Source organism: Callorhinus ursinus, unplaced genomic scaffold (genome assembly GCF_003265705.2).
Source record: "Callorhinus ursinus isolate GAN/ISIS: 27379988/994484 unplaced genomic scaffold, GSC_fseal_2.0 scaffold11, whole genome shotgun sequence".
NCBI classification, from domain to species: domain Eukaryota; kingdom Metazoa; phylum Chordata; class Mammalia; order Carnivora; family Otariidae; genus Callorhinus; species Callorhinus ursinus.
Window position 1 is genome coordinate 58941440 of NW_027397073.1, and position 27372 is coordinate 58968811.

The following is a 27372-nucleotide window of genomic DNA, read 5'->3' on the forward strand; positions in this document are numbered from 1 at the left end:
TATATACAGGAGCTCGAAGAGGTCCCAGGGGAGAGAAAGGAATATATCTGCCCAGCTTCGTCCTCCTCTCTTCCACTGGTCAGAGTTTGTGATGGGAAGATGAGACTTCTGTCCTAATGTGTCCACACGTCTGTCTTTCCCTTTGGGTTTCCTTTTGACTCCTTTCTTTGTTTTTCCACATAAACTGGGGACTAGAATATCCTCATTGTTATTAAAATGTTTTGGGGCACCCGGGTGGCTCAGTAGGTTAAGCGGCTCAGGTCTCGGTTTCAGGGTCATGAAATCGAGCCCACCATTGGGCTCCTCGCTGAGCATGAAGACTGCTTGGGATTCTCTCTCCCTCTCCCCCTGCACCCCCTCTCCAAAAAAAAGTCTCATCAATAGGAATTGCAACCTCCGTGTTCTAGATGTGTGCTTCCAAGTCATTCTGTTTTTGCTTTAAAACACAATTGCAATCCATAGAATAACTCTATTAAAATGTTCATATCTTGGAAGATTTCCTGTTTTTTTTTCTTTTTTTTTTTTTTTTTTTTTAAAGATTTTATTTTTATTTACTTGAGAGAGAGAGAATGGGAGAAAGCACGAGAGGGAAGAGGGTCAGAGGGAGAAGCAGACTCCCCGCTGAGCGGGGAGCCCGATGCGGGACTCGATCCCGGGACTCCAGGATCATGACCTGAGCCGAAGGCAGTCGCCTAACCAACTGAGCCACCCAGGCGCCCATGCTTCATTTTCTTGATCTGATCCATCAGAGCAATATTATTCTAAGAATCTAACATGAACAAATATTAACATCATTATCTTGTTTCACTTGGGTTGAAGTCAGTGTTATGGCTGTCTCTCTGCCCTACTGCCTCAGTCAGAATAATTGTATTTATAAAATTTGCATTTCAAATGTGCCACAGTGACAAATTCCGCAAAGGTGAATTGATGGTTCTTTGGTTAGAATAAAAGCTCTCCCTTGACTCTACTAACACATCTGAAGTTGAATAGATTGACTTCTGAAATCAAGCTCATCATTATATACTTTTTAAAGATGAAATTGGAGAACACATATACAGACTAAAAAAGTCTGGCCCCCTTTCCCAATATTTAGCAGGAATTCTGGAGCTTTGAATTTAATGGTGAAAATGACATGATGCAAAGATTTGTGTAGGAAATTATATAATTTTTAACTACCGCCTTTTTTTGGGTATTTTTAAAAAATCGACAGAACACTGAAAATGAAAGAAATTATAAGTAAGAACAATATTGAATACTGAATAGGACTAAGCCCATATTATTTAATAAAATATTGAGCTATTGTGGAAGTCTAAATATGATCTTAAATAAACAAGACTTTATTTAGAATTTAGAATACCATTATTAATCCTGAAAATTGACACATGGCTGTGTGTGTTAATTCTTTTTTTTTATCTTTTTATTTAAAAGTACTCTTGTACTGGGGTGCTTGGGTGGCTCAGTTGGTTAAATGTCTGACTCTTGATCTCCATTCCAGTCTTGATTTGAGGGTTGTGAGTTCAAGACGTGCGTTGGGCTCCACAGTAGGTGTGGAGCCTACAAAAAAACCCCAAAAAACAAAAAACTCATACTTAACAGAAAAGTTTCAAAAATATTATGGAGCTCTCTAGCTGAGGTGGCTCTGCTTCAAGCTGTGGGTCTGTCTGTGTGGTAGTGGCTGGGGGGACTCTGCTTGCTTGTTCATTCTGGGGTTAGAAAGGCAGCAGCTACCTGAGGAAGCTCTTCTTGGGCAATGCAGAAGCATGAGGAGTAAGGCACAGACGCGAGGCCTCTTAATGCTAGCGTTAGAACGAGCACATGACACATGGCCTACATTCATTTGGCCAAGGCAAGTCACATGGCTTAGCCCAAGGTCAAATGATAGGGAGACATAGCCTTTAAAGGAACGGAGAAAACTCCATTGGCATAAGCAGGGCATGGATTCACAAAGAGGTGAACAATTAATTGGTGGTCATAATTTTGTCTGCCACAGGCTTCTACTGGGTTCTCTTGCTCTGTGTACTTTGGAGGCTCTACTTCATCCAGCTTGGGACTTTTTTTCAGACATCTACCTCAGTCTTTTCCCACTGAACTTTCCTTTTACACACTCTACAATGTTTTATCCAAAATGAATTTCCTGCTAAGAAATCTGAAACTGTAGAGATAATGTTTGCCCTCCTGTGGCTTTTAAAATACAGTGGACCCTTGAACAACATGGGGGTTAGGGGTGCTGACCCCCCACACAGTTGAAAATCCATGTATAACTTTGGACTCCCCCAAAACGTAACTGTTAATACCTACTGTTGACGAAAGCCTTCATGACAACACGTATTGTGTGTGTTACATGTAATATACTGTACTCTTACAATAAAGTCAGCTCGAGAAAAGGTTATTAGAAAATCATAACAAAATGTGTTCACAGTACTGTATAATAAAAAATCTGCATTTAAGTGGACTTGTGCAGTTCAAACCCGTGTTGTTCAAGGGTCAACTGTATATTCATTACTTCCTGGTGCCTGAGATGGTCCCTCCCTGTGTTTCTGAAGAGAGCCCAGTAGGAAGGTAGCTGTAGTATGAAGTTCTCTATTTACCTGTTCCTTGACAGGGGAAACTCTTTTCCTGTCCACTCCTGCACCCATTCTAGACTTGCTCAAAGCTTCGGTCTCATAAGCTTTTTGTTTTCATTCCCTGGTTCACCTCTGAAGCAGCTGAGCCATGCTTTCACTTTTTTTGGATAATCCATCCTGGAGTTTTAGTGTTGGAAATAAAATTGACTGATAAACGTTTTTGTCTGCATTTGTTTTGCAGGGATTATCAGCATGTAGAGTATTACCTCTCTTTTTGAAAAACAGTTTTATTGAGGGGCGCCTGGGTGGCTCAGTCAGTGAAGCATCTGCCTTTGGCTCAGGTCATGATCCCAGGGTCCTGGGATCGAGCCCCATGTCGGGCTCCCTGCTCAGTGAGGAGCCTGCTTGTCCCTTTCCCTGCTGCTCATGCTCTCGCTCAACTAAATATAAAATCTTTAAAAAAACAAACAAACCCAGCTTTATTGAGATCTAATCCACAGACCATACAATTGACTCATTTAAAGTGTACAGTTCAGTGGACTCTAGTATATTAAGATTGTGTAGCTGTTGCTACAATTAATTTTAAACCCATTAACAGTCATTCCCCATTTCTTCCTAAGTCCCCCAGCCCTTGGCTGCTTTCTGCCTCTAGATTCGTCTCATCTGGACATTTCATATAGATGGAATCATGCAATCTGTGTGTTTTTGTGACTGCCTTCTTTCACTTAGCATAATGTCATCAATGTTCATCCACATTATAACTGAATCAGTGCTTCCTTCTTTTTCATGGCTGATTAATACTCCACTGTATGGATGCCCTACATTTTGTTTATCCATTCATCAGGTTATGGACATTTAGGTTGTTTCTACATTTTGGTTTTTATAAATAATGCTGCTTTAAGTATTCATGTACAAGTTTTTATGTAGATAGTTCTGTTTGTTTGTTTAATCTCTTAGGAATATATCTAGGACTGAAATTGATGGGTCCTATGGTAACTCTCTGTTTAGCATTTTGAGGACCAGCCAAACTTCTCCAAAGTGGCTGCACCATTTTATATTCCTACCAGCAACGTATGAGGCTCCACATTCCCACCAACACTTGTCTTTGCCAAACTCAGGTTTATAAAGATTTACTCCTATATGTTCTTCTAAGAGTTTTATAGTTTTAGCTTTTACCTTTAGCCCTATGATCCAGTTTTGCATATCTTGTAAGGAAGGGATTCAACTTCACTCCCTGTATGTTGCTATCATACAAAATCAGTTGTCCCAACACAATTTGTTGAAAAGATTATTCTTTGCCCAAATTGGTTTTCTTGGCACCTTTGTTGATATGATAATCAGATGACCACAAATGTGCGGATTTAATTCTGGACTGTTCTCTTTCTTTGATCTAATTTTTACCCTTCTGCCAATACCACATTGCCCTGATTGCTGTAGGTTTTTTTTTAGCAAGTTTGGAAATTAGGAAGTATGAGTCCTCTAAATTTGTCCTTTTTCAAGATTATTTTGGCTATTCTGTGTCCCTTTAATTTCGACAGGAATTTTAGGATCAGCTTTTACATTTTTGCAAAAACTCCAGCTGTATTTTGATAGGGATTGGATTAAATCTATAGATGAATGTGAGGTTACCTACTCCTAAAACCTTTAAGTTATAAGTGATAAACAAGTTGCAAACTGTTTTTCATCTCTAACTGTGGACCAGAAGTGCAGCCTTGACCTCAGAGCAGTACTTAAATGATTCTGAATAAAATATTAAATCTTTGAAATGTTAAAATGTGTTCCCTGTAACAAATTCATATAGAACTGTAAGGTTATATTTATGAAGTGATCACTTAAAATTTACCAAACTATTACTAGATTTGAAATGCATGATACTTGACTAAATTATGTTTTTTAAAAGAAGGAACCTATCTTCAAAATAGTATTATTTGCTGCCGATTTAGTTTTTTTCAGCGTGTTATCTAACCCGGGACCAGACTTTATTACTTAATACATAGTGCTCAAGAGAGTGTGATAAGGTGCTGAAACCCATTGATTCAAAGGCTTGCAGTGACTCTCCTAGTGAGTGTACAAACTTTCCCCCCCAATTGTGAGATATTTCAAGCACTCCAGAAAATAATATAATAAGTATATTTACACCACCCCAATTTGTTTACTCTTTGCTTGTTTCTTCTGTCAGAATTTTTCCCGGCTGGGAGGCCTGGGTGGCTCAGATCGTTAAGCGTCTACCTTCGGCTCAGGTCATGATCCCAGGGTCCTGGTATCGAGTCCCGCCTCGGGCTCCCTGTTCAGTGGGGAGTCTGCTTCTCCCACTGCCCCCTGCTCGTGCTCTCTCTCTCTCAATAAATAAAATCTTTAAAAAAGAAGTGTTCCTGGAAGCTGGGTACCTGAAGAAGGCCAAGTCCCGCTGGTGCCCTCCAGGAGCCCACGGGTGAGCGTGCTGGGGAGCCGTGCTGCTGTTCGCCTCCTTGGGCCTACATTTGCAAGCGCCTCCCAGGCTCCTACAGTGACAGGATGACATGCACAGAGACAGAGGCAGCCCGGCAGGGCCGTGGCCGAAACGCCGGGTCTCCGTGGGCCCCCGAGAAAGAAAAGAGAACGAAGGCAGCAAATAGCTGAGGTCAAGTTTGGGCTTGATAAACATCAAAAAGAAACTTTTTGTGTGCTTTCTTTCCTTCTTTCTTCGAGGTCCCGGACTCTGTGGTCAAGAAAATGGTTGTCTTTTCATAGACTGTGGCTAAAGTCAGAGGAAATTTTGACCTTTGGAAGTTCTTGAAGAATGGGGCGTCTTAGAGGCTCCGAACGAGCTGCTCTGGTTTCCTCCTTGCTTGCCCTGCGGCCACTGGAAATACAGGCCCGGCTGCCAGTGGCCGCAGCCAACGGCACATGCGCAGACTCTGCTCCTCGCCCACGGCTGGAGGGAAATTGCTTCACCCTCTTGCACCTTTCCCACACCCACTGGAGAACGATTTCCGTAAGGATTTACGTCCAGTGGAAGAGGGTCAATACCAGGTTTTGCATTCCTTCCCCACCTATCACAAGAGAACGGTGCTTTTAATTAGTACACAATGACGTCCTGTAAGGGAGCTATTCCTCCTCTCCACCCTCCGCTCCCGTCGCACCCCCTCAGAAGGAAAACCCAGTGAGGACTATGTGGTAAGGAGACCCAGCAGAAGCCTGCAGATCCGTCTTTGTATGTACAACATCTTTGTATGCTGTTAAAAAGGGGGTAAACAGCTCCGTGGTAGGGCTCTGCCACATCATCTGTTAGAAGAAGCCTCAGGAAGCGCCTGATTTAAAAGTGGTACAGCCGAGGAGGTCCAGGGGTGTTTAGAAATCGGAGACAGAAGCTGTGGGAGGAAAGGGTGACCGTGGCATTCGAGCTGCGGAGTCCGACGGCAGCCGTGTGGGCAGGGCTAGAGCCGCCATTGCGGGCCGACCCGGTTCCCAGAGGTGTTCCCTTTGGGGGTGTTGGTGTCATTTAGGAAATTAAGAGCTTAGGTGCAGAATGGCACTGGCGGGAGAGAACGAGGAAGGACATGTCCGTATATTAAAATAAAGGTAGTGAGTGCTAAGGGAAACTCCAAGCACTTGTGCCCTCAGCCCGCGATGAGAAGGCTGGAAGCCAGGGAAAGGAAATGGGGAGGGGACAGACAGGAACGGCGGAGAGGGAAGCCTGCAGCTTCAAGTGTCGTGAAGCAAGGGGGAGCTTCTCCTGCCTGAAAGTGGCCCCTGCTCCTTGTCCCTGCAGCACCCTCTCTGTCACAGTAGACCCCACCGTTGTCCTTCGTTCCCCGGTGGGTGTCTGCCCCCCTCCAGGCCTGCCTGCGCCAGCCCCTCCGGGGGGACTCGCCTGTTCTGGAGGGACGGCCACGCCACTAGGGGAGGACTCTTCACAAGTCAGGCAACGACATTTTACGGGTGTGCATTTTGGTCGGGGACACCCTAAGTAGCTTATAATTATGAAGCATTGTCTGTGCTCCTGGGTTGAGGCCAACTTCCGTTCTCCGACTCTCCGCGGGCAAAGACAGGCCACCGCGCGCGTAGGAGGAAGACTCTAAGACGCACTTTATCTGCTTGTGTTTTTCTCCTCTCTCCTTCCCTGCCCTCCCCTCCATTCCCACCTCTCCCTCCCCTTCGCTTTGTACTTCTGTGCACCTAATTTCCTGCGTCTGGATCAAATATAAGCCAAACGGCCTATGAAACCTGTGAATGTCGTTCGCGACAAGGAAATTAGGCACATGGACTTCATCTAATAACAGAAGAGTGTGCTCCTCAGGCGCCAAAGGACGTGTCTAAACAGGAACAGCTGGAGTGTCCTCAGAACACAGAGCTCGCTGTTTGGAGACATTTATATCCACAGCAGCCCCTTTGAAGGCGGCCTGATTCCGCCCTTCTTCTTCACCTTCTGTTTGTTTCCTAGGGCTGCTGGAACAGATCACCACACATCGAGCAGCTCCAAACAACTCGCTCACAGTTCTGAAAGTCAGGAGTCTGAGAAGGGCTTACCAGGCCGATACCAAGGCATAGGCAGGCTGTGTTCCTTTCTGGAGGCTTTGGGGAAGAATCCGTTCCTGGCCTTTTTCAGAGGCTGCCTGGCTTCCCTGGTTTGTGCCCGCATTTCTCCATCTTCAAAGCTGGCATCAGAGCATCTTCCAAGCTCTCTGACTCTCTTGCCTCCCTCTGCCACCCGTAAGGACCCTCATGATGATTCTGGACACTGTGCGATGCAGGATAATCTTCCCATCTCAAGATCAGCTGGGTCAGCAACCTTAATTCCGTGAGCAACCTCAATGCCCCCTCGCCATGTAGCATAACATATTTTCAGGCCCCAGCGATTAAGATGTGGACATCTCTGGGGACTGTTATTCTACCTGCCACCTCCTTATAACAGTTCCTGTCACATACCAAGTGTTCAATAGATACTAGTTGAATGAATGAATATGTTTAGTATAAGTCCGTATCTGCATTACACCAACTTATGCAGCGTTTCATTGCAGGGAAGCAACTGAAGAATGGAAAGAGTATGGAATTTGGAGTCAGAAGATCTGTGTTTGAGGGCTGGTTACACCATTTAAGAGCTGTGTGTCTGTGGGCAATTTACTGAACCATTCTGAGCCTATTTTCTCATCTGTAAAATGGGAAGAGTTTTATCTAGTCCATCTGCCTTCACAGGGTTATTGATTTATCACGTGTGTTCTGTCATTATGTATTTGTGAGTCCCTGCTATGGCCCAGATAGGGGGTCAGGAGGGTTCTGAGAGGAGGTGGCAGTTGAAAAAGGTGTGAATGAAAGGTGGGAGTGAGGATGTCTAGTGGAGGTGGGTCCAGTCTGGGGAAGGCATGTGGGACGACCCTGAGGGCTCCATGTGGCTGCGTGTTCAGGGAGCAGGGAGGAGGCCAGGGGCTGGGGAGAGAGAGAGGGAGGACGGGCCGAGTGCCCCAGTGACACCATAGGACAGTTTGGATTTTATGCTTAGTAAGTTAGAAGGATATTGAAAAATGACACAATTTGACTTTGAAGAAAAAACCATTCTGCTTTACAGTTAACATAATATGACGTCGAGTGTTGGCTTCCGAAGATTCCAGTGGTGGGGGCGGGGGGGAGGGGAGGTGGAAACATGCCAGGGGCCATGTGTTCGGGCTGATCTTGAGACTAGGAGATGAGAGCATGGAAGTGCATTGTACCATGCTCTCTTCTTGTGCGTATGGTTGAAAATTTCCACAATTAAAAAGTTAAAAATAGATTCGATGGTATGTGTAAATAACATAACTCAGAAGTTGAAAACAGGATCCCTCTGGCTGCTGTGTGGCCACTACAGTATCTAAATTCTCCAGTGGAAACTTCCAGATAACCAGTCAAGGAAAGGTGGGTCTGCAGGCTGTACTCGGTGAACACAGCGCAGAGGCCTGGGTGCCTGGTGCTTTGGGGGTGAATGAAACCACATGCCTGCAAGTGTGTTTTGTGTGACCCTGATCTCTTCCTAGCAAGGTGCTGTCACAGATTCAGGAAGCTTGTCATGGGTGCCCAGCAAGGCAGGCTTTTCTGCGGGTACCATGGTGGCAGGGCTCCAGGATGGGTACCACCACCAGGGAGTGCTGGGTCAGGCCCCACTCTGGGGCCCATGGGCCACGGTCTGCCCTGCTCCGGGTGTAATCCCAAGTGATGTTTGCTTTGCTGTCCTGTTCTGCAGAGAGACGTGTCTTGAAGATGGGATATTTACTGTGAACAGGAGGGCTGTATCCAGGCTGGAGAGACCAAAGCAACCTGAGCAGAGTGCAGCATACAGAGAGGAGAGCCATGACCAACCCTCATGGCATTTCCTTCCAATGAACGGGGATTGTGTGTGATGAGAAACACAGATAACTTCGGGACAGGGTGGGACAGAGTTCTGGACTTTGAGGAAATTCCATTGGCTTGCTAACAGACAGGAATTAGAGCTGAGGTTCTCTGTAGTTGGGTATTAACATGGGTGGGAAGAAATGTATTTCTACATCATTTCAAAACCTTGACTTCTTATACATTATTCTAGGAATCAGAATATGCCAGTTAATTACCTTGTCTTTTACAAAACATGAATCCGTGCCCTCCCCACCAACACCTTCTTTTGTGGAAGGATGTTTGGATTTGTGTTTTATCATTGTCTCCTAAAGAACGTTTGGACCGTACCTTGTCAACAATGGAGTCAAAAGGAGGTCAGGTTACCTCTAAAACCCAGCTTCCTCCTGGTACTTTTGCTTCAGTGCCCAGATCCCTGAATGTCGAGGAAGCTCTTTGACTTTAACTGGCAAATTGAAAGAAAGAAGAAAGAAGGGGGGAAAGAAAATCCCTTCTCATTGTTAAAGTAGTGTATCCTATTAAAAATTTTAAAGAAATAATCCAGACATATTATAACAAGTGATGGTCTGCCTATAATGGCATTATTCAGAAATAACTACTGTTAATAGTCTGCCATATAGTTTCCCAGCCCTTTTTCTATTTAACTTTACCTACTATTGGATTGTAGGACATCTGAGTGGGCATATTAAATAGGCCTTCTTCTTTTCTGTGGAGAGAGAGGGTCTGTGTAAACCTCAGAAACATTCTTCTGAATGGCACAGAAAGAACATTCAGTAATGGTTTTTCCATTCAGCTTTTGCCAGCTGAGAATGTTGGGAATGTCAAGAATTTTCCTCTACCACTTCCCTCTTTGAATCCTAATGAACCACGGTGTATTTTTTTGGCTTCTGCCTTGACTGTCCATGGCCTCAGGGTTCTGTGAGATGGTGAGAATTTCTGATTGTGTGTTGGCACCAGACACAGGCCAGCATGGGCTCCCAGGGACAGTGTTCTCTGAAGATTGTAACACATAACCCATCCCTACAAGTTTCTGGACTTGATGCGAGAGCAGTCTGGCTTGGATAATTCTCATCTGGGGAGGCAGAGCCCAGCTGGAGCCTGTCCTTGTTTGGAAACTTCATGTGTTTTCCACTACTGCTCATTCTTGACATGCAGAATTTTTGCTGCTATGGAATTTATGATGCCACAAACCTGCATTTAAGGAATTTTGCCTGGAGCAGACTGGGTGGTCTGGAGGATTAGGATATTTCCTGGAATAAGACTTTCCACTGTGTGCTGAGCAGTGTGTGCATGCACACACGTACAGGACGGTGTGGGATGGGAAGAAAGGAGGTTTGTGTTGTAAGTAATGCACTTGGAAGAATCAAGAGCTGGGCAAAGGAAGGAGGTTCCATCTAGAGTCTGCCTTACTTTGGCCATAAGTATCGTCACAGAGCTGGAAAAACCTTAGTTATCACCACCGACCCCACCCCCACTGTTACCTGATATGAAAATATTGGGGTTTGCAGCCAGTGGTCAAGAAAGAATTCTTGAGGCATCTTCGGTGCAAACAGGGTGATTTTATTAAAACATGGGACAAGACCTGGTGGGCAGAAAGAGCTGCACTGGGGTCATGAGGAGTGGCAGTTTACATACCTTTTAAGTTGCAAGTGGGTTAGGGATAGAGTCAGTCTCTAAGGAATTTGGAAGCAAGGTTGCCAGGACCTTGGAGGGCTAGCTGTTGTTAGGAAAAGGTCATTTACTACTAGTAATAACTGAGTCATGAGTCCCTTCAGATGTATATCAGTGGGCCATATGCTTGGAGGATGATTGCTAACACATATCTTGTGGGGGGGAGGGTAGAGATAAAGGAAGTTTCCAGAGGAATTTTTATATGTGAAAGGAGACTTAAAGGATCCTGGAGGTGAGGTTAAGCTCAAGTATTTAACATTGAGGCAGTTGAGTCCCTAGAGGAAGGTCACACTGCCTGTCTCAAGGACTTATCAATGGGTTGTAAGTTGTAAGGAAATTTGATTTTTTTTCTTTTACTTTTGTTTCCCACATCACCACCTGTATTTTACCAGAATAGAGCCAGGCATGGATGTCTAGACTTCCTTTGAGTCTAGATCTCTTCATACTTTGCCTTTAATGTGGGCTCTGAGCATACTGGGTCTCAAGATGTTAATACATATTACTTGAAAAAAGGTTAAAAAAATCAACTGAGAAGTCTGAATTAAAACCAAAACAAATAGGTTTCTTTACTACAGAAATTTTCAGAGCCTTTAATGTACTAATAATACGTCACCAATCTCCAGGGGGGCATTATTACATATAGCATTTATCAAACTTATTTGGCCAAGAAACCTTTTTTCCGAAAAGCACCTCACGAGCCCAGGGTTCTGTAGAAAACCCTTGGGAAGTATCAGACTGCTCCCCTTGTGTCTCGTGCCATCTCTTATTTTTCAGAAATGTGAGTTTCACTGCTGCACAGCAGTCCATTGCTTGGCTAGGAGCAAAGTATGAAGAGATCTAGATTCAGAGGGAGTGTAGACAAATTTACGTTTCTGGTCCCTGATGGCTAGACGTTGAAAAAGGTTCCAGTTTTTCAGCATGACTGATAATTCTGGAGTGAATTCTGGTTACTTCGTGACCATCTGTGACCATTCCCTTCAGAAGTGCGATTGTTGAATTAGTGTATGAACATTTTCAGGACTCTTGCTATTCATTGTCTGCTTGCTTTCCAGAAAGGTTATACCTACTTATCCTTTCCTAGTTGCCGGAAATGGGGACAAGGTTAACATCCATCTGTAAAAGTCTGAGAAGCTTGAAGAAGACTGTTCCCTTGTCTTTTATTCTGTAGACATGCAAAATTAAAAAAAAAAAACACACAGTCACACACACTAAGTACATAAACAGCCATTTCTTTTGAGGGTCAGATTGGCTTTTCACAATTCCCTGTGCTTTTTCTAAATAATTAAATGTCACTTGAGAGTTATCTGAGTACTTTAATTCAGTATTCTAGATATTTTGCTGGATAGTTAGGGAAGAAGGGATTTTGAATTGGCATCTGTCCTGCTAATTTTCAAAGAACTCTTCAAGGTGAGATTTAAAAATTATAGCAACCTCCTGTGATTGTGAAATTTTGTTTCTACAAGAATCTTTTATGTGAGTGTTTTCATCAGTCTTAATTTGGACTCTACAGAAATTGAATTATGTCATGTTGAGTACTGAAGCCAATTGTGGTGCTTTTGTTTTTATATTTGTACGGGGAAGAGTATACACATTGTTGACCAGAAGTGATTTATCTTTTTGTCCTCCACAAATATTATCCTTTGGTCAATGCATTATTGGGTTTTAGAACTGAGACGAACTTTTAACTCATTAAAACCCCCAAGTCCCCAGCAATAAAGTCATTTAAGTGGCTTCACCAACAGATTTATTTCAAAATGATTCCATTTGGAGGAAGGAAAGAACAAGTAATGCATTATATACAAAGATCTATTCAATAATTCATGAGACCTGCACACCAGTGACCATTTTAGATTCAGTTCATGGCATTATAGCTGAAAATGACTCTGTCTTAAGAAGATATCCACAATTTGCTCCTTTCTGTGCTTGAGTCCACAAGCATCTTGATTTTTGAGATATAAATTTTGTACCTATATGGTATGTTTAAGTGGACCTTTCTTATATGGAAGCTATTTTGAAAAAAAATGGGCATTTTATGTAATTGGGCTAAAGGACACTTTATATGCATTCCTTACCCTTAGCAAAGCAGGAATGTTTCAAAAATACATTGCTTTTTCATCCCTTTGGGCAAGAATTCTGATTTTATTTTCTACATGTGGAGTGGATTGCCAAAGGACAGATTAAAAATAGATTTATTGATGCCTAACAATTACAACAAATACACAGTGTTGGGCAGTGAATTTGAAAGGCATGCATGGTAAATGGCCTGCTGTCCTCCAGTGAGTCCTGGCGAGTGGCCAGGGGCCGTCAGCTGGGAACTCTTGGGTTCATCCTGAGCTCCATCCAACCCATTCCCTTTTACGAAAACCACAGAGGCACCAGGGCAATTTCTGTTCAAGGTGGAGGCTTGCACAAGGCCTGGGAGTTGAGAAAGAGCCTGCTTCCTTCCACACTCTTGAGAGTGCCGCACTAGCCTTCTCAGGAACTGATGTGCTTCACATTTCCAAAGAGGATCATTTCGATTTGGCAGGTCTTTATTCAGTGATAGGTATTATATGGGAAATAAACATGAATGAATAATGGTTCTGTTGTTTGCTGGAAAAGCTTCAGGATCCATCCTTCCTTCCCTCCCTGCTCCTTATCCTACTCTCCAATAAAAATTGGCTGCCTTTTCTTTTTTAACTTAAAAACCTGTTTTATTTTTTTAAAAAAACATTGTAAACATTTATGCTATGTATAATGCTATGCAGACTAATGGAAGAGTCTGCTGTGCGGACTCTTATATGAAAAATGTACAAATCACTAGAAATCCCACTGTGAACATTTTGAGAAACATTGTTATAGCTGTACACATAGACACACCCACTCACATTTTACTCTGAATTACAGCATGCTTCATAGGCTGCTTTGAGACTTTTTTTTTATTCCTTCAACAGTATGTAACCTTTTCCTGTAAATGAAAATCCCCACCACCATTTTAATTATTGCAGAATATTCCATTATATGCAGATACCATTAATGGATTCTCTATGATGAACCGTTAGGTTGTTTTCAAATATTTGCTCCCATGTATAACATAGGGATGAGTAGCTTGGTGTGTGTGATGATCACTCCAATATATGTTCCTGTAAGTGGAATTGCTGGGTCAAACAATATGCACATTTTAACTTTTGATATATATTATCAATAGTGGTTTTTAAAGAAAGTCTCTCTTTTTTTTAAAAAATAAAAATTACATATTTAAGTGTGCAACACGATGGTTTGATGTACATAGATATAGTGAAATTATTACTACAGTCAAACTAGTTAACATATCTTCTCACATAGTTACCTTTTCCCTTTTGTAAATGATGAGAGCACCTGAAATCTACTCTTTTGGCAAATTTCCAGATTCAATACACTATAATTAACCACAGTCATCATGCTGTGCATTCTATTTCTAGAACTTATTCATCCCCTGTAACTGCAACTTTGTACCCTTTCACCAACATCTCCCCAACTCCCTCCCTTCCCCGCTCCTGGTAACTACCCTTCTAGTTTCTGCTTCTAAGTATTTGACTTTTTTTAAAGATTTATTTATTTATTTATTCATGAAAGACAGAGAGAGAGAGAGAGAGAGAGAGAGAGAGAGGCAAAGGGAGAAGCAGGCTCCCAAGGAGCAGGGAGCCCGATGCGGGACTCGATCCCAGGACCCTGGGATCATGACCTGAGCCGAAGGCAGATGCTTAACCATCTGAGCCACCCAGGCACCCCAAGTATTTGACTTTTTAAGATTCCATATATAAGTGAGATCATGCAGTTTTTTTCTTTCTACATCTGGCTTATTTCACTTGGCATAATGTGTTTTAGATTCATCCATGTTATTGCAAATGTCAGGATTTCCTTTTTAAATGCTGGATAATATTCCATTGTGTATATACACACACCAAATTTTCTTCATTCATTCATTGATTCATTCATTCATTCATCAGTAGGCACTTAAGTTGTTTCCATGTCTTGTGCATTGTGAATAGGCTGCGATGAACATGGAAGTGCAGATATCTCTTTGAGGTATTTGATTTCATTTTTTTTAGGTATATACCCAAAAGGGGAATTGCTGGATCATATAGTTATGCATTTTTTTGTGGACCCTTTGTATTCTTTTCTACAGTGGCTGCACCAATTTATATTCCCAACGCATTGGGGTTCCCTTTTTCCCACATCCTCACCCATATTAGTTATCTTTTGTCTTTTTGATAACAGCCATCCTAACAGGTGTGATATCTCATTGTGATTCTGATTTGCATTTCTCTGAAGATTAGTGATGTTGAGCATCTTTTTATAAGAAGGTCTTTTTTTAAGATTCTATTTATTTATTTGAGAGAGAGAGAAAGAGAGAGAGAGAGAGAAAGAGAGAGAGAAGGGAGGGGCAGAGGGAGAGGGAGAAGCAGACTCCCCACTGAGCAGGGATCCTGACAAGGGGCTTGAACCCAGGACCCCGGGATCATGACCTGAGCAGAAGGCAGATGCTTAACCGACTGAGCCACCCAGGCGCTGCAAGAAGGTCTTAAAATACATTCCCATGTAACATGTGAGAGTGGCCCCCTGCCCAAATCCAAACCAATAATGGATATAATAAATCTTTTTGATATTTAATAAATTAATACATGCCTCTTCATTGCTTTTATTTTCATTTCTTTTACTGTAATTGAACGTTTAAAAATATTTATTGGCAATTTGTCAATTTATTGGCAAAATGTCTCTTCCCTGGAGATTTATCTATATATATCCTTTGTCCATTTTTCTGTTAAACTAGCTCTTCCTTCTCAGGTTTCAAAACCTTTCCACGATATAGTCTTCAAATATATCCAAAGATCTGTTCTTCAAAATATACATGGAATCTCTATGTATCCTCGGCATAATTATCTATCCTGTTTTGGGATAAAGGGTTCTCGTGACCAGTGAGTCTTGCTTTGCTCACGTTTTGGAATGGAGCTTTGTCTATGTCACCGTGTGTCTTTGAGGGACAGTAGCTGTGCAGGCTGAGGATGGGATGGGGAGGTGCCCTTGCTCAGTGGCCCTCATTAAGGACTCAGCGAGGGTCTTATGATCTGTGTCAGTCTCCTTTTGTCCTCCCCTTGGCAAGCATCTTTTTCTTACCACTGAATAATTCTAATGAGATTGCCCTGGGTCAGTCGTATTAAATAAGTAATGAGCAGTAGAGAAAAGAAAATTCATAGAAGAGGAACATTTAAAATAAAATTTATTTTTGACCTTTGCCTAAAAGTGAATTTCATGGTCTGTCAGCCTCAAGCACATGTGCGGTCGAGGAGGAGAATTTATTGCCTGATAGGGTTCCTGGGACAATTCTAGGGGGAATTCAGGGATCCTACAGGGATAATATAGGAGGAAAATTTTGTATTTAATTTGGGGTTGCATAAAATGTGTTGACTTTGGCTTAAAACTATGCATTGTTCTTAAACAGTTTCATTCACTGGCTCCCATGTACTATCGTGGATCTGCTGCAGCTGTCATAGTATATGATATTACCAAACAGGTAAGAAAATAAAAGCCCTTTAAAATTTCAATGCCCTTCATGTTGATTCTCTGTCTTAGAAAGACCAAAGCAGAGACTTGACTGCTTGAGTCTTGCCAGTAGCCTGGAATGAGATTTCATAGCATGGTAGCCAGGGATAATCAGCACCATATATTGAGTTTATTCACCTATTTGCAGTGAAGCATTTCAAATTTATCGGCCAAATTAAATAAACAACAATGATCATTTATTTTTAAAATTGACTGTCTGTTTGTAGACGCAAGGTCATGCCTGCCAGTACCGCTCTCCAGAACATCAGGTTTTCAGGAAGAGGAAAATTATTTTTAAGTCCTGCATGTTTTGTAATTATGGAATGGTTATTTTCTATTAGTGTTTCAATGACACTACTTAAAATGTCAGGGATAATGTTTATGTATGTGTAGTGTATTTGCATATATATAGTATACCATACTTTTAGTAATCACATTGAGATCTAGGTTATTCATCAAGGAACTGCAGTGGTTTGCTGGCTGTTTTTTTCCACTCCTGGAGTGCTGACTCAGCGCACAGGACTGCTGGTTCAATGATCCATCATGTTACCATCCATGAATTCCTGAACTCTTCTAACTAAATATGGTGTCTACCTTGACTGGTTTGCTGGAGGAGGGTTGTGAGTGAAGGGCAGAAGGGAAGACAGGACAAGAGGAAAAGAGAGAGAGGGAGGGGGAGGGAGAGAGAGGGAGGGTGCATGTATGTATTCTTTCTCTTTCTTTCCTGAAATAAGCATGAACATGTCTAGTCCTATGACTTAAGTCTTTTTCATGTTGAGTCAAGGCTATCATTTTAAATTAATGTTATTTGTAGAAGAAAATTACCAGTATGATTTTCTTAACTTTGTCAAGTTTCAGTTTTAGAAAAGGAAACTTTTACAGGCTATTTAAGTGTAACTTAGCTAATATTAAGTTTTGTGCCAAGATGGGGGTAGGATGTTAATGTATGTGAGTTTCCTAAAAATATTTTCCTCTGTTAAATTGGGTTGGGTTTATATTTCTACTTGATTGAAATACTGTGTTGATGGGTCTTTCCAATGATTGATTGATTTACATTTTGGGTTTAGGATTCATTTCATACCCTGAAGAAATGGGTGAAAGAACTGAAGGAGCATGGTCCAGAAAACATTGTAATGGCTATTGCTGGAAACAAGTGTGATCTCTCAGATATTAGGTAAGAAGCATTAAAAAATTTTTTTGGTGAAGTGGATATCCTCCATCTCTGAAGGTCTACATGTACAAAGCTGTCATGCCTGTGTTGTTAAGTCTGTTCTCAGTATAATGATTTAATCGACGGGCATTCACTTGTGGTGGTCTAGGTAGTACGTATTCAACCAGAGTAGAATTAAGGGAAAATAATAGGAAGATGCAAATTGGATGGATCACCTAGGAGTGGGTATTAAAACCAAATCTCCCCTACAGAGCACAGTTACATCCCTGACTCTAGAGGTCTTTGGGTTAAATGCTTTTATTATTTTTGTTGTTACCTTTTTTGTTACTTATTGACATTATTACAACTATGGCCATTTTAATAACACTTTCATATGGTAAGGAAAGTTAGAATTTATAACATTTCCCATAGCATCTGTGTTTGTTTTAGTTCTAACTTTAACTTAAGGGTGTAGTCAGGTCTATATAATCTCGCTATTTTGTTCTAGGATCTGAAGGTGACATATCATATAGAAACACTTTGGTTTCCTTCAGAGACACTGGATTGTTGACCTTTCTTTACCTGGAACGGGTTTGCAGGGACCCAGTCCACAGGGACTAGAGATTTAATGATAGCTTTATACAGCCTGATAAGCTAGCTATTTCTATTAAATAAAAATGCAATGAAAAAGGAATAGTGAATTTGCATCATCTCTATCCCCCTGGTTAAGTCTCTGCAATTCCAGTCTTTGGTCTTCATAAAGACAGACATCATGCCTCAGGTTTTGCTCATCCAAGTATGATTAAGCCAAAGTTTGATAAACAATGGAAATAGATCTTGCAAAAGCTCTTAACATGGCCTTTGACAAATTGCTCTGTTTCTTTGGGATTTCAAAAGCTTTGTATCACATTGCATCGGTTTGGTTTATAATAACAGCCATAAACACCACTTAATCATTTGTTTTTCTGGGGGCTGGACAAATCTTTAAACTCCCCAGACTTAGTTCAGATCTCTTCGTTCTTTACTGTAATCCTGAAACAGCTTACTTGTCTAGAATTGCAAAAGAATCACTTTCAACTTTTGTCATCAGAAGGGGGTGGGGTGGGAGGGTAGAAACAGTCTTTGCTGAGGGCAGGCGCGGTCATCTGATACCACTGAATTGCAGTAAAGGTGTGCCTTCAAAGGTACTAAGCCTTCTGTATTGTGGCGGAGCTGATGGACTAGAATTTAAGCAGACAATGATATAAAGTTGATTGGAATTAGTTAAGATTCTTGGTGATGTGGAACTGAATCCCACTTAAATTGTTTTTGGGAAAAAGGGAACTTAATTAGAAGGTACTGATATCCACATGGTAAAAAAGCAGAATTGCCTGACTGGCATTTGATATGTTCCATTTTTAGTCTCTGGCACTCTCTCTGTTTCTAGTCTAAATTGCCATGGAAGGATTTCCTCATATCATGACAAGACATTTGTGGCCAAGAGAGGGGATTTGGGTGGCGGCACAAGATGACTTTTCCCACCATCACCATGATGAGAGTAGGAAGGTAGGTAGTCTTGAAGGGGGAGAAGCTCCTAGAAAAGCACAGCTTGGCCAGACCAAATATGTCTGTGACATGTTGGCTTGGCCACAGACACCTGAAGACAGATGTACCATGTCTCAGGGTGGAATTCATCTTCCATGCACTGGTATAGTATTTGCCCGGCCTATATGTAGTTTTCAAAATGCCCCAGCTAACACCATCCATCCATCCATCCATCCATCCATCCATCTCCCTTTCAACCGTAAATTCACACACAGCCCCTCCATCCCCAGTGGGTAACAGTCCAGGTGCTACATCTAGTGGCCACATCATGGGGCCGCTCTCCCACTAGTTCATGTTTCTGGGTAGTACCCTTTCTTCTCTGGTTTGGCCTCAGTGAGGTCTGCATGTGACTTCTCAAGATCCTGCAGTTGTGGTTTAAAGTGTGGAGTATATATCTTTAGTTACACACAAAGTTGTGTTAGATGCTACTTGTTATTGAATCATGCAGCAAAGAAATGACTCCCTTTGCAATTCTCTTTCCAACCTCAATGAAGAAGACCAGTTCAATTAAGTCAAAGAGAAAGACCAGTTGGATGTTAGTAAATTTTTAATTTTTAAATATTTATTAATAGATAATTTAAAATTTTAATTTATTTAGAAATATATTTCACTGAACTAATTTAGAAACCATAAAATCCACCTGTTTTAAGTGTACAGGTCAATAAATTTTTGTACAGTTATAAGGTTGTACAGTCATCATCACATCTAATTTTAGAACATTTCCATCACCCTACAAAGACCATGCCAATTTACAGTCACTCCCAATGTCCAACTCCTTCCAGCCCCTGGCAACCACCTAATGTACCTTCCTGTCTTTATAAACTTGCTTTTTCTGGACATTTTGTATAAATCAAATCATGCACTTATGTGCTCTTTCGTGAGTGACTTCTTTCACTGAGCATAATGTTTTTGAAATTCCTCTGTGTTGTAGCATGCATTAGTACTTCATTCATTTTTAGGGCGGAATAATATTTCATTGTATAGATATACCACATTTTATTTTCTCATTCACTAGTTGAATGAAACTTGAAATTTGAGTTGTTTCCACTTCTTGGCCACTTTAAAAACTGCTGCTATAAACAATAATGGACAAATTTTGTGTGGACATAGGTTTTCGTTTCTCTTGGGTATATTATGAGGAGTGAAATCTCTGGGTCATATGGAAACTTTGTGTTTAACAATTTGAAGAACTGCCCAACTGTTTTCAACAGTGGCTGCACCATTTTATGTGCCTACTGGCAATGTATGAAGTTCCAATTTCTCTACATTCTCAACCAACACTGTTATTATCTTTTGCATTATTGCCATCCTAGTGGGTGTGAAGGTGTGTCAGTGTGATTTTGGTTTGTATTTTTCTAATGACTAATGATGTTAAACATCTTCTCATATGCTTATTGATCATTTGTATATCTTTTGTGGAGACATGTCTCTTCAAATCCTCTGCCCAATTTTTAATTGAGTTATTTGTCTTTTTATTATTGAGTTGTAAGAGTTCTTTATGTATTCTAAATACGAGTCCCTTATCAGATATATGATTTACAAATATTTTCTTCCTTTTCATGAGTTCTCTTTATAATCTTTATTGTGTCTCCTGAAGTGCAAAAGTGTAATGTCCAATTTGTGATTTTTCCCTTTTTATCTGTTATGCTCAAGTGATTGGCTAATTAAAATCACAGAGATTTACTCGTATGCTTTCTAAGACTTTCATAATTTTAGAGCTTACATTTATATCTGTCACCCATTTAGAGTTAATTATTGTGTGTGTTATGAGGTACGGGTCCAAATTAATCTTTGTGTGGATATCTAATTCCCAGCACTATTTGTTGAAAAGACAACCTTTTTCCCATTGAATTTGTTTTGGCACTTTTGTCAAAAATTAGTTGACCATAAATGTAAGTCTTATTTTGGGATCTTAATTCTATTCAGTTGATCTATACATCCTTATGCTAATGCCAAATGATTTTGATTGCTGTAGTTTTGTAAGTTTGAAATTGGGAATTATAAGGCCTCCAATTTAGTTTTCCTTTTCAAGATTGTTTGACTGTTTGACTATTCTGGGCCTTTTGCATTTCCATGTGAACTTTAGGATCCTCTTCTCAATTTCTGCCCCCGCAAAAAAGCAACTGGGATTTTAATAGAGAATGTGTTGAATCTTTAGAACAATGTGGGAATTATTGGCATCCTAACCATATTGTTTTCTGATCCATGAATATGAGATGCCTTTCCATTTTATTTAGGTCTTCTTTAGTTTCTTTTGCCCATGTCTTATAGTTGTCAGTGTACAAGTTTTGCATTTCTTTTCCTATGCTTGTTCCTAAGTGTTTGATTTTTCTCGATGCTATTGTGAATGGGATTGTTTTGTTAATTTCGTTTATGGTATGTTCTTTTTTAGTGTACACAAGATTATGTTGTCTGTGAAAACAGGTTTACTTCTTCCTTTCCTATCTGGGTGACTTTTATTTCTTTTTCTTGTCTAATTACCCTGTCTAGAACCTCCAGTACAATTCGAATAGAAATGGTGAGGGTCGACATTATTGTCTTCTTCCTGATCTTCGGGGCAAAGCATTTAGTCATTCTTATTATGATGTTGGCAGTTCGTGTTATGTAGATGCTCTATCAGCGTGGGGAAGTTGCCTTTCATTCCTAGTTTGTTGTTGTTGTTGTTTTTTTTAATCATGAATGAATGTTGAATTTTGTCAAAAGCTTTTCCTGCATCTTCTGAGATGATCATATGGTTTTTGTCCTTTATTCTGTTAATATAGTGTATTACATTAATTGATTTTCTAATGTTAAGCCACCTGCATTCCTGGGACAAATCCCACTTGGCCATGATGCATAATCCTTTTTATATGCTTCTGGGTTCTGTTTGCTCATATTTTGTTGAGGATTTGTATCTCTGTATTCATGAAGATATTGGTCTGTAGTTTTTATTTTTTTGTGATGTCTTTGTTTGATGTTGGTATATCAAGGCAGTAGATTTTGTAGAATGAATTGAAAGAGTTCCCTTCTTTTCTATTGCCCAGAAGAGTTTGTGAAAGATTGGTGTTAACTCTTCTTTAAGTGTTTGATAAAATCACCGGTGAAACCATCTGGACCCAGGCTTTTCTTTGTGGAAAGATTTTATATACTAATCCAATATCTTTACTTGCTATAGGTATGTTCAAGTTTTCTATTATTTCTTGAGTTAGAATAATTTATGCATTTTTAGGAACTTATTCATTTCATCTAAGTTATCTCATTTGTTTGTGTAGTGCATAGTGTTCTCTTATAATCCTTTGCATTTCTGTAAGGTCAGCAGGAATATCTATTCTTCCATTCCTGATTTTAGAGATTTTAGCCTTCTCTTTTATTTCTTGTTCAGTATAGCTGAAGATTTGTCAGTTTTGTTGATCTTTGCAAAGAACCAACATTTAGTTTCACTGATTTCTTTCCACTCTTTTTCTGTTTCATTTATTTTCTTTCTGTGCATTATTTCCTTCCTTCTGTTTGCTTTGGGTTTACTTTGCTCCTTTTTTTCTAGTTTTTCAAAGGGGAAGATTAGCATATTTATTTGAGATCTTCCTTTCTAATTTAGGCATCTGCAGCCATAAATTGACCTCTAAGCACTGCCTTAGCTGCATCCCATAAGTTTTTGTTTTTCATTCTAATAAGTTTTTCCTAATTTATTTTCAGACCCATTTTGTTTATTTGGTAGTGTATTGTTTAATTTCCACTTATTTGTGAATTTCCCAAATTTCTGTTGATGGTTTCTAATTTAATTCCATTGTAATTTGAAAATATACTTTGTATGGTTTTAATTATTTTAAATGTATTGAGGTTTATTGTATGGCTTGGTGTATGTTCTATCCTGTAGAATGTTACTGTGACTTGAGGCTAATAAATTTGCAACACCTATTTATACTTGCTCTTCTCCCTTTAAAAGAGAGGGAGAGAACTCACAAGCATGCAGGCCTAAGGTTGAGGACCTCTGCGAGGACAACTGTTTCTAGGGGAATTTAATTATATTTTGTCTTAATTGTATTTGTTTTTTAGAATTACATTTTTATGCCAGTTGATACTAGCGTTCCATTTGTGATAGTGATATAAAATATTTTTATATTTATATTATATTTGTTAAAAAAGTTGATTTATACACATGACATGATTATCTACATGGAAACTCCAAAGGAATATACCAAAAGATTCCTAAAACTGATAAGTGGGTTCAACAGAGTTTCCGGATGTACAATATACATAGAAATATCAATTGTATTTCTATATCTAAAAATGAATATGCAGAAACTAAAATTGAAAACACAATACTCTTTACAGTTGCTCCAAAGAAAATGAAATACTTAGGTATCTACTTAATAAAACATGTATGGGATCTGTATGCTGAATATTATAAAATGCTGATGAAAGAAACCAAACAAGACTTGAATCAATGGAGAGATATATCGTGTTCATGTGTTGGAAGTCTCAACATAGTACGATGTTAGTTCTCCGTAAATGGATCTATAGGTTCAATGCAGTCTCTATCAAGATTTTAACAAGGTTTTTGGGGCACCTGGGTGGCTCAGTTGGTTGGGTATCTGCCTTCATTCAGCTCAGGTCATGACCCCAGGGTCCTAGGATCGAGCCCCAGGTCAGGCTCCCTGCTCAGTGGGAGCCTGCTTCTCCCTCTCCTCCCCACTCATGCTCTCTTCTTGCTATCTCTGTCTGTCTGTCTTTCAAATAAATAAATAAAATCTTTAAAAAAAAAGATTTTAACAAGGTTTTTTTTTGTAAACATAAACAAGCTTATCCTAAAATTTATATGGAAAATTACAGGCACTAGAAAAGCTAAAACAATATTGACGAAGAAGAATATAGTGGAAGAAATCATTCCATCCTCCCTGAAGGCTTACTACATAGCTACAGTAATCAAGACAGTATGGTATGAGCAGTGGAATACACACACAGATTAATGAAACAGAATAGAGAGACCAGGAATAAATCCAACCAAATATGCTCAACTGATTTTTGACAAACTTGAAAAAGTAATTCAGTGGAGGAAGATAGCCTTTTCAATGAATGGTACTGGAGTAATTGGACATCCATAGAAGGCAGAAGACTGCAACCTAAACCTCACACTTTACTCTAGAATGAATCATAGAGTTTAATGTCAAAGGTGAAACTGTAAAACTTTTAGAAAAACTCTTAAGAGAAAATCTTGAGGATCTGCAGCTAGGTAAAGAATTGTGAGACTTGACAGCAAAAGCTCACTCCATATAAGGAAAAATTGATAAACTGGATCTCATCAAAATTGAAAATACTTGCTCTGTGAAAGCCCGTTTGAAGAGCTTGAAAAACAAGCTGCAGGCTAGGAGAAATTATTTGCAAACCATATATCTGACAAAGGATTAGCATGTAGGCTATAGAAAGAACTCTCACAACTTACTAGTTAAAAAAATCTAATTTGAAAATGGGGCAATGTACATTCCACCCTAGAGAGAGATGGTAAGCATAGGCATGAAAAGGTGTTCAGCATCATTAGCAGACCTGTTAGAATGGCTAAAATAAAAGAGTGATAACACCTAATGCTGGCAAGGATGTGGACTGATTGGAGCACTCATATGTTGCTGGTATGCATGTAAAATGGTACAGTCATTCTGGAAAACAGTTTGGCAGTTTCTTTTAAAGCTAAATATGCAATTACCATATGCCCAGCAATCATACTTTGGGCACTTATTCCAGAGAAATGAAAAATTTACATTCACACAAAACCTGCACATGAATATTCATGGCAGCTTTGTTTTTTAAATAATAGCCCCAAACTGTAATCAGCCCAGATAGCCTCTGAAAGGTGAATGACTCAGCACACCATGGTGCATCCATGCCATGGAATAGTATGCAGCAGTGAAAACGAACAAACTACTACAGGCAACTTGGATGAACCTCTAGGGAAATTATGTGGAGCAAATAAAGCTGATCTCAGAGGGTTCATCTTGTATTATTTCATTTATATGAGATTTTGAGATGAAAATATTTTAGAAACAGAAGACATATTAATGGCTGCTGGGGTCTGGTTAGGGGTGACATGATGGGCAGGTAAAGGGGAGGAAAGTGGGTGTGGCTGTACAAGGGCAACAGCAGGGATCCTTGTGATGTTGGAACTGTTTGGTGTCTTCTCTGTGGTGATGGACACATGAACCTACACAGGGGTTAAAATTTTATAGAGCCTAACACACACACACACACACACACACACACACACAGAGATGAGTACCAGTGAAATGGGGATTCTGAATAAGACAGAGTATATCAATGTCAGTATCCTATTTGTGATGTTATACTATAGTTTTGCAAAATGTTACAGTTTGGGGAATCTGGACAAAGTGTACAAGAAATCTCTCTCTTATAACTGCAGGTGGGTCTACAATGATCTCAATAAAAAATTGAATGAACAAAAGGCTGATTTAGATAAAAATAATAAGTAAATATTAGAACGGTGTTATATATGTGGATATTTATATGTATGTATTACACACACAAACACACACACTCCTATATATGCATGATATATATGACTGATGAAAATTTTATAAACACGCTGGGCCAAATGATGAATTTAACCATCCCCAGCAAAACCAATGTGCAAAAGAAAAATGGAATAACTATATTAAAACTCCCATTTAGGAAAGCAGGGAAGGGGAAGCCTGGTGTATTAGTCCTTGTATAAACTGCCTCCTGCCAGACAGGAATAGGCTGGTAAATGATAGGGCCTAGTGGGCATCTGCTGTTGACACCTTTCCATGGCAGTGGAATCAAGTTCTTGGTCAGCCAATCTGGCTGCTCCATATTGTGCCTGCTGGTATGATTTTTCTGGGGAGTCAGCCAAATCTCTATACTCCAGACCTTATTTAGAGCTTGACCTTCTTTTACTCTAATCCTAAAACATTTTGCCCTTTTGTAGTTGCCAGAAAGCTATATTTTATTTTTCATTGGGGGTTGGAGAGTGTGTAGATTTGACGTGCACGTGTAAGCGTGTCCATAGGTGGAGGCAGTGTCCTCTAATGGACTTTAGTCATGGAAGCTTGTAGGTCCGGAAAAGGAGGTATGCGTGGCGTGTTTTGAGAGTGTACTGGAATTTGAATGGAATTAACTCTGTGAATTTGACTCAGCCCACTTGAGGTGTGTGTGTACAGAAGTGCCCGACCATCGAGTCACTGCGTTTTACATTCTTCTGTGTTCTAGAAGATGGTGTAAAGGTCTGACCACACTACCCAGAGTCAAAGGCATTCAAAGGCACCTGGTCAGGTGAATTCAGGATTTCTGGACTGTTTTATTAGGCACCTGATCTTTGTGAGATTTCCCTGAATATCTTGAATTCTAGACAAAATGTCCTCGTGCCCAATTTACTGTGAAATCTGAGGCCTGGAGGCAAACTGGAATTGGCCATACTGTGTGTAGGACTGTCCTGGGAGATACAGCACACAGTAGGTACTCATGGTTGACACGTTTCTTCCTGGTAGTGAAGATGTGCCTTGGAGAAAATTCTGATCACACCTTCCCAGGCAGGCGAGTGTGCGGTTCCTGATGGGGCCTGAGAAACGAGGCTCCATCTCCTTACCCCCTGCTCCCTACCATCTGCTGATGCCGAGGTAAGGATTGCAAAGTTGGGGACATTCTAGGGACATACAGAATTGAAAGAAAATAAGAGAGCCTCAGCTGAATTGACCGTGCAGGACCTGAGAGGCCCGCGGACTATAAGGGCGGGGGGCAGCTCAGAGCTGCCAAATTGCACAGAGGAAGCTGTGCAATTTGCCTTGCTCAGATGGCAGGACACGGTGGAATGAGTGCCAAGGGGTGGGGGGCCACTGGATTTTTGAACAAGTAATGTGTGGCATGGGGCTCATTCCAGGTGGCTCTAAGGAGGGCAGCTTTGGCCTGCGGTCTAGAGAGAAAAGAAACCTTCTTATCAGGAAGTCTGGGGAGCCCACAAGAGACTGCATGGCTCTGTCCTGGGCCTGGTGGAAATTGGAGCAGATGAATCTTGAAAAGAAAAAGAGAAATAGGTCACCTTGCTTCAGTAGTTTTAAGAGTTCCATGAACATAAGAATCATGCAGATTCCAGAAACCTAGCTCCTGAGATTCTGATCCAACAGGCAGCGGCAGGCTGGGGATAGATGCATTTTGTAAAGTGGTCCTTTTACAAGCTGTCTGAGGGCCATCCTTGGAAAAGCATTGCCTTAGGTGATAGGAGCTGATGATGGGGAAGAATGATGTGGTGCAGAAAACCTGGTTGGGCATATACCCAGGCCTGTGCAGGCCACAACTTCTGGGGCCTCCCTCCCACCCTCCTGACCTTTGGGAGAATAAAACAGTGGCTCTTCAGCTTTCAGGATCCAGCACCCCTGACGCTGACCCATCATCCTGTCATCCTTGTAGAAGCCATTTCCGTATTCTGGACCCCTCTCTTTTGCATCTCACACTGAGAGTCACCAGAAGAAAAGATATGATTGGGTTTGTCTCCATCTGATT

The 27372-nt window shown here is 40.7% G+C and overlaps 1 protein-coding gene across 1 annotated transcript in view; it reads left to right on the plus strand.

The window, feature by feature from the left end:
- RAB31 (RAB31, member RAS oncogene family) overlaps window positions 1-27372 on the plus strand; it is a 133458-nt gene that overhangs the window by 66943 nt on the left and 39143 nt on the right. The window contains exons 4-5 of the mRNA XM_025886796.2: window positions 16036-16107; window positions 17204-17310. Coding sequence (XP_025742581.1) covers window positions 16036-16107; window positions 17204-17310 — 179 coding nt within the window. The remainder of the gene's footprint in view (window positions 1-16035; window positions 16108-17203; window positions 17311-27372) is intronic.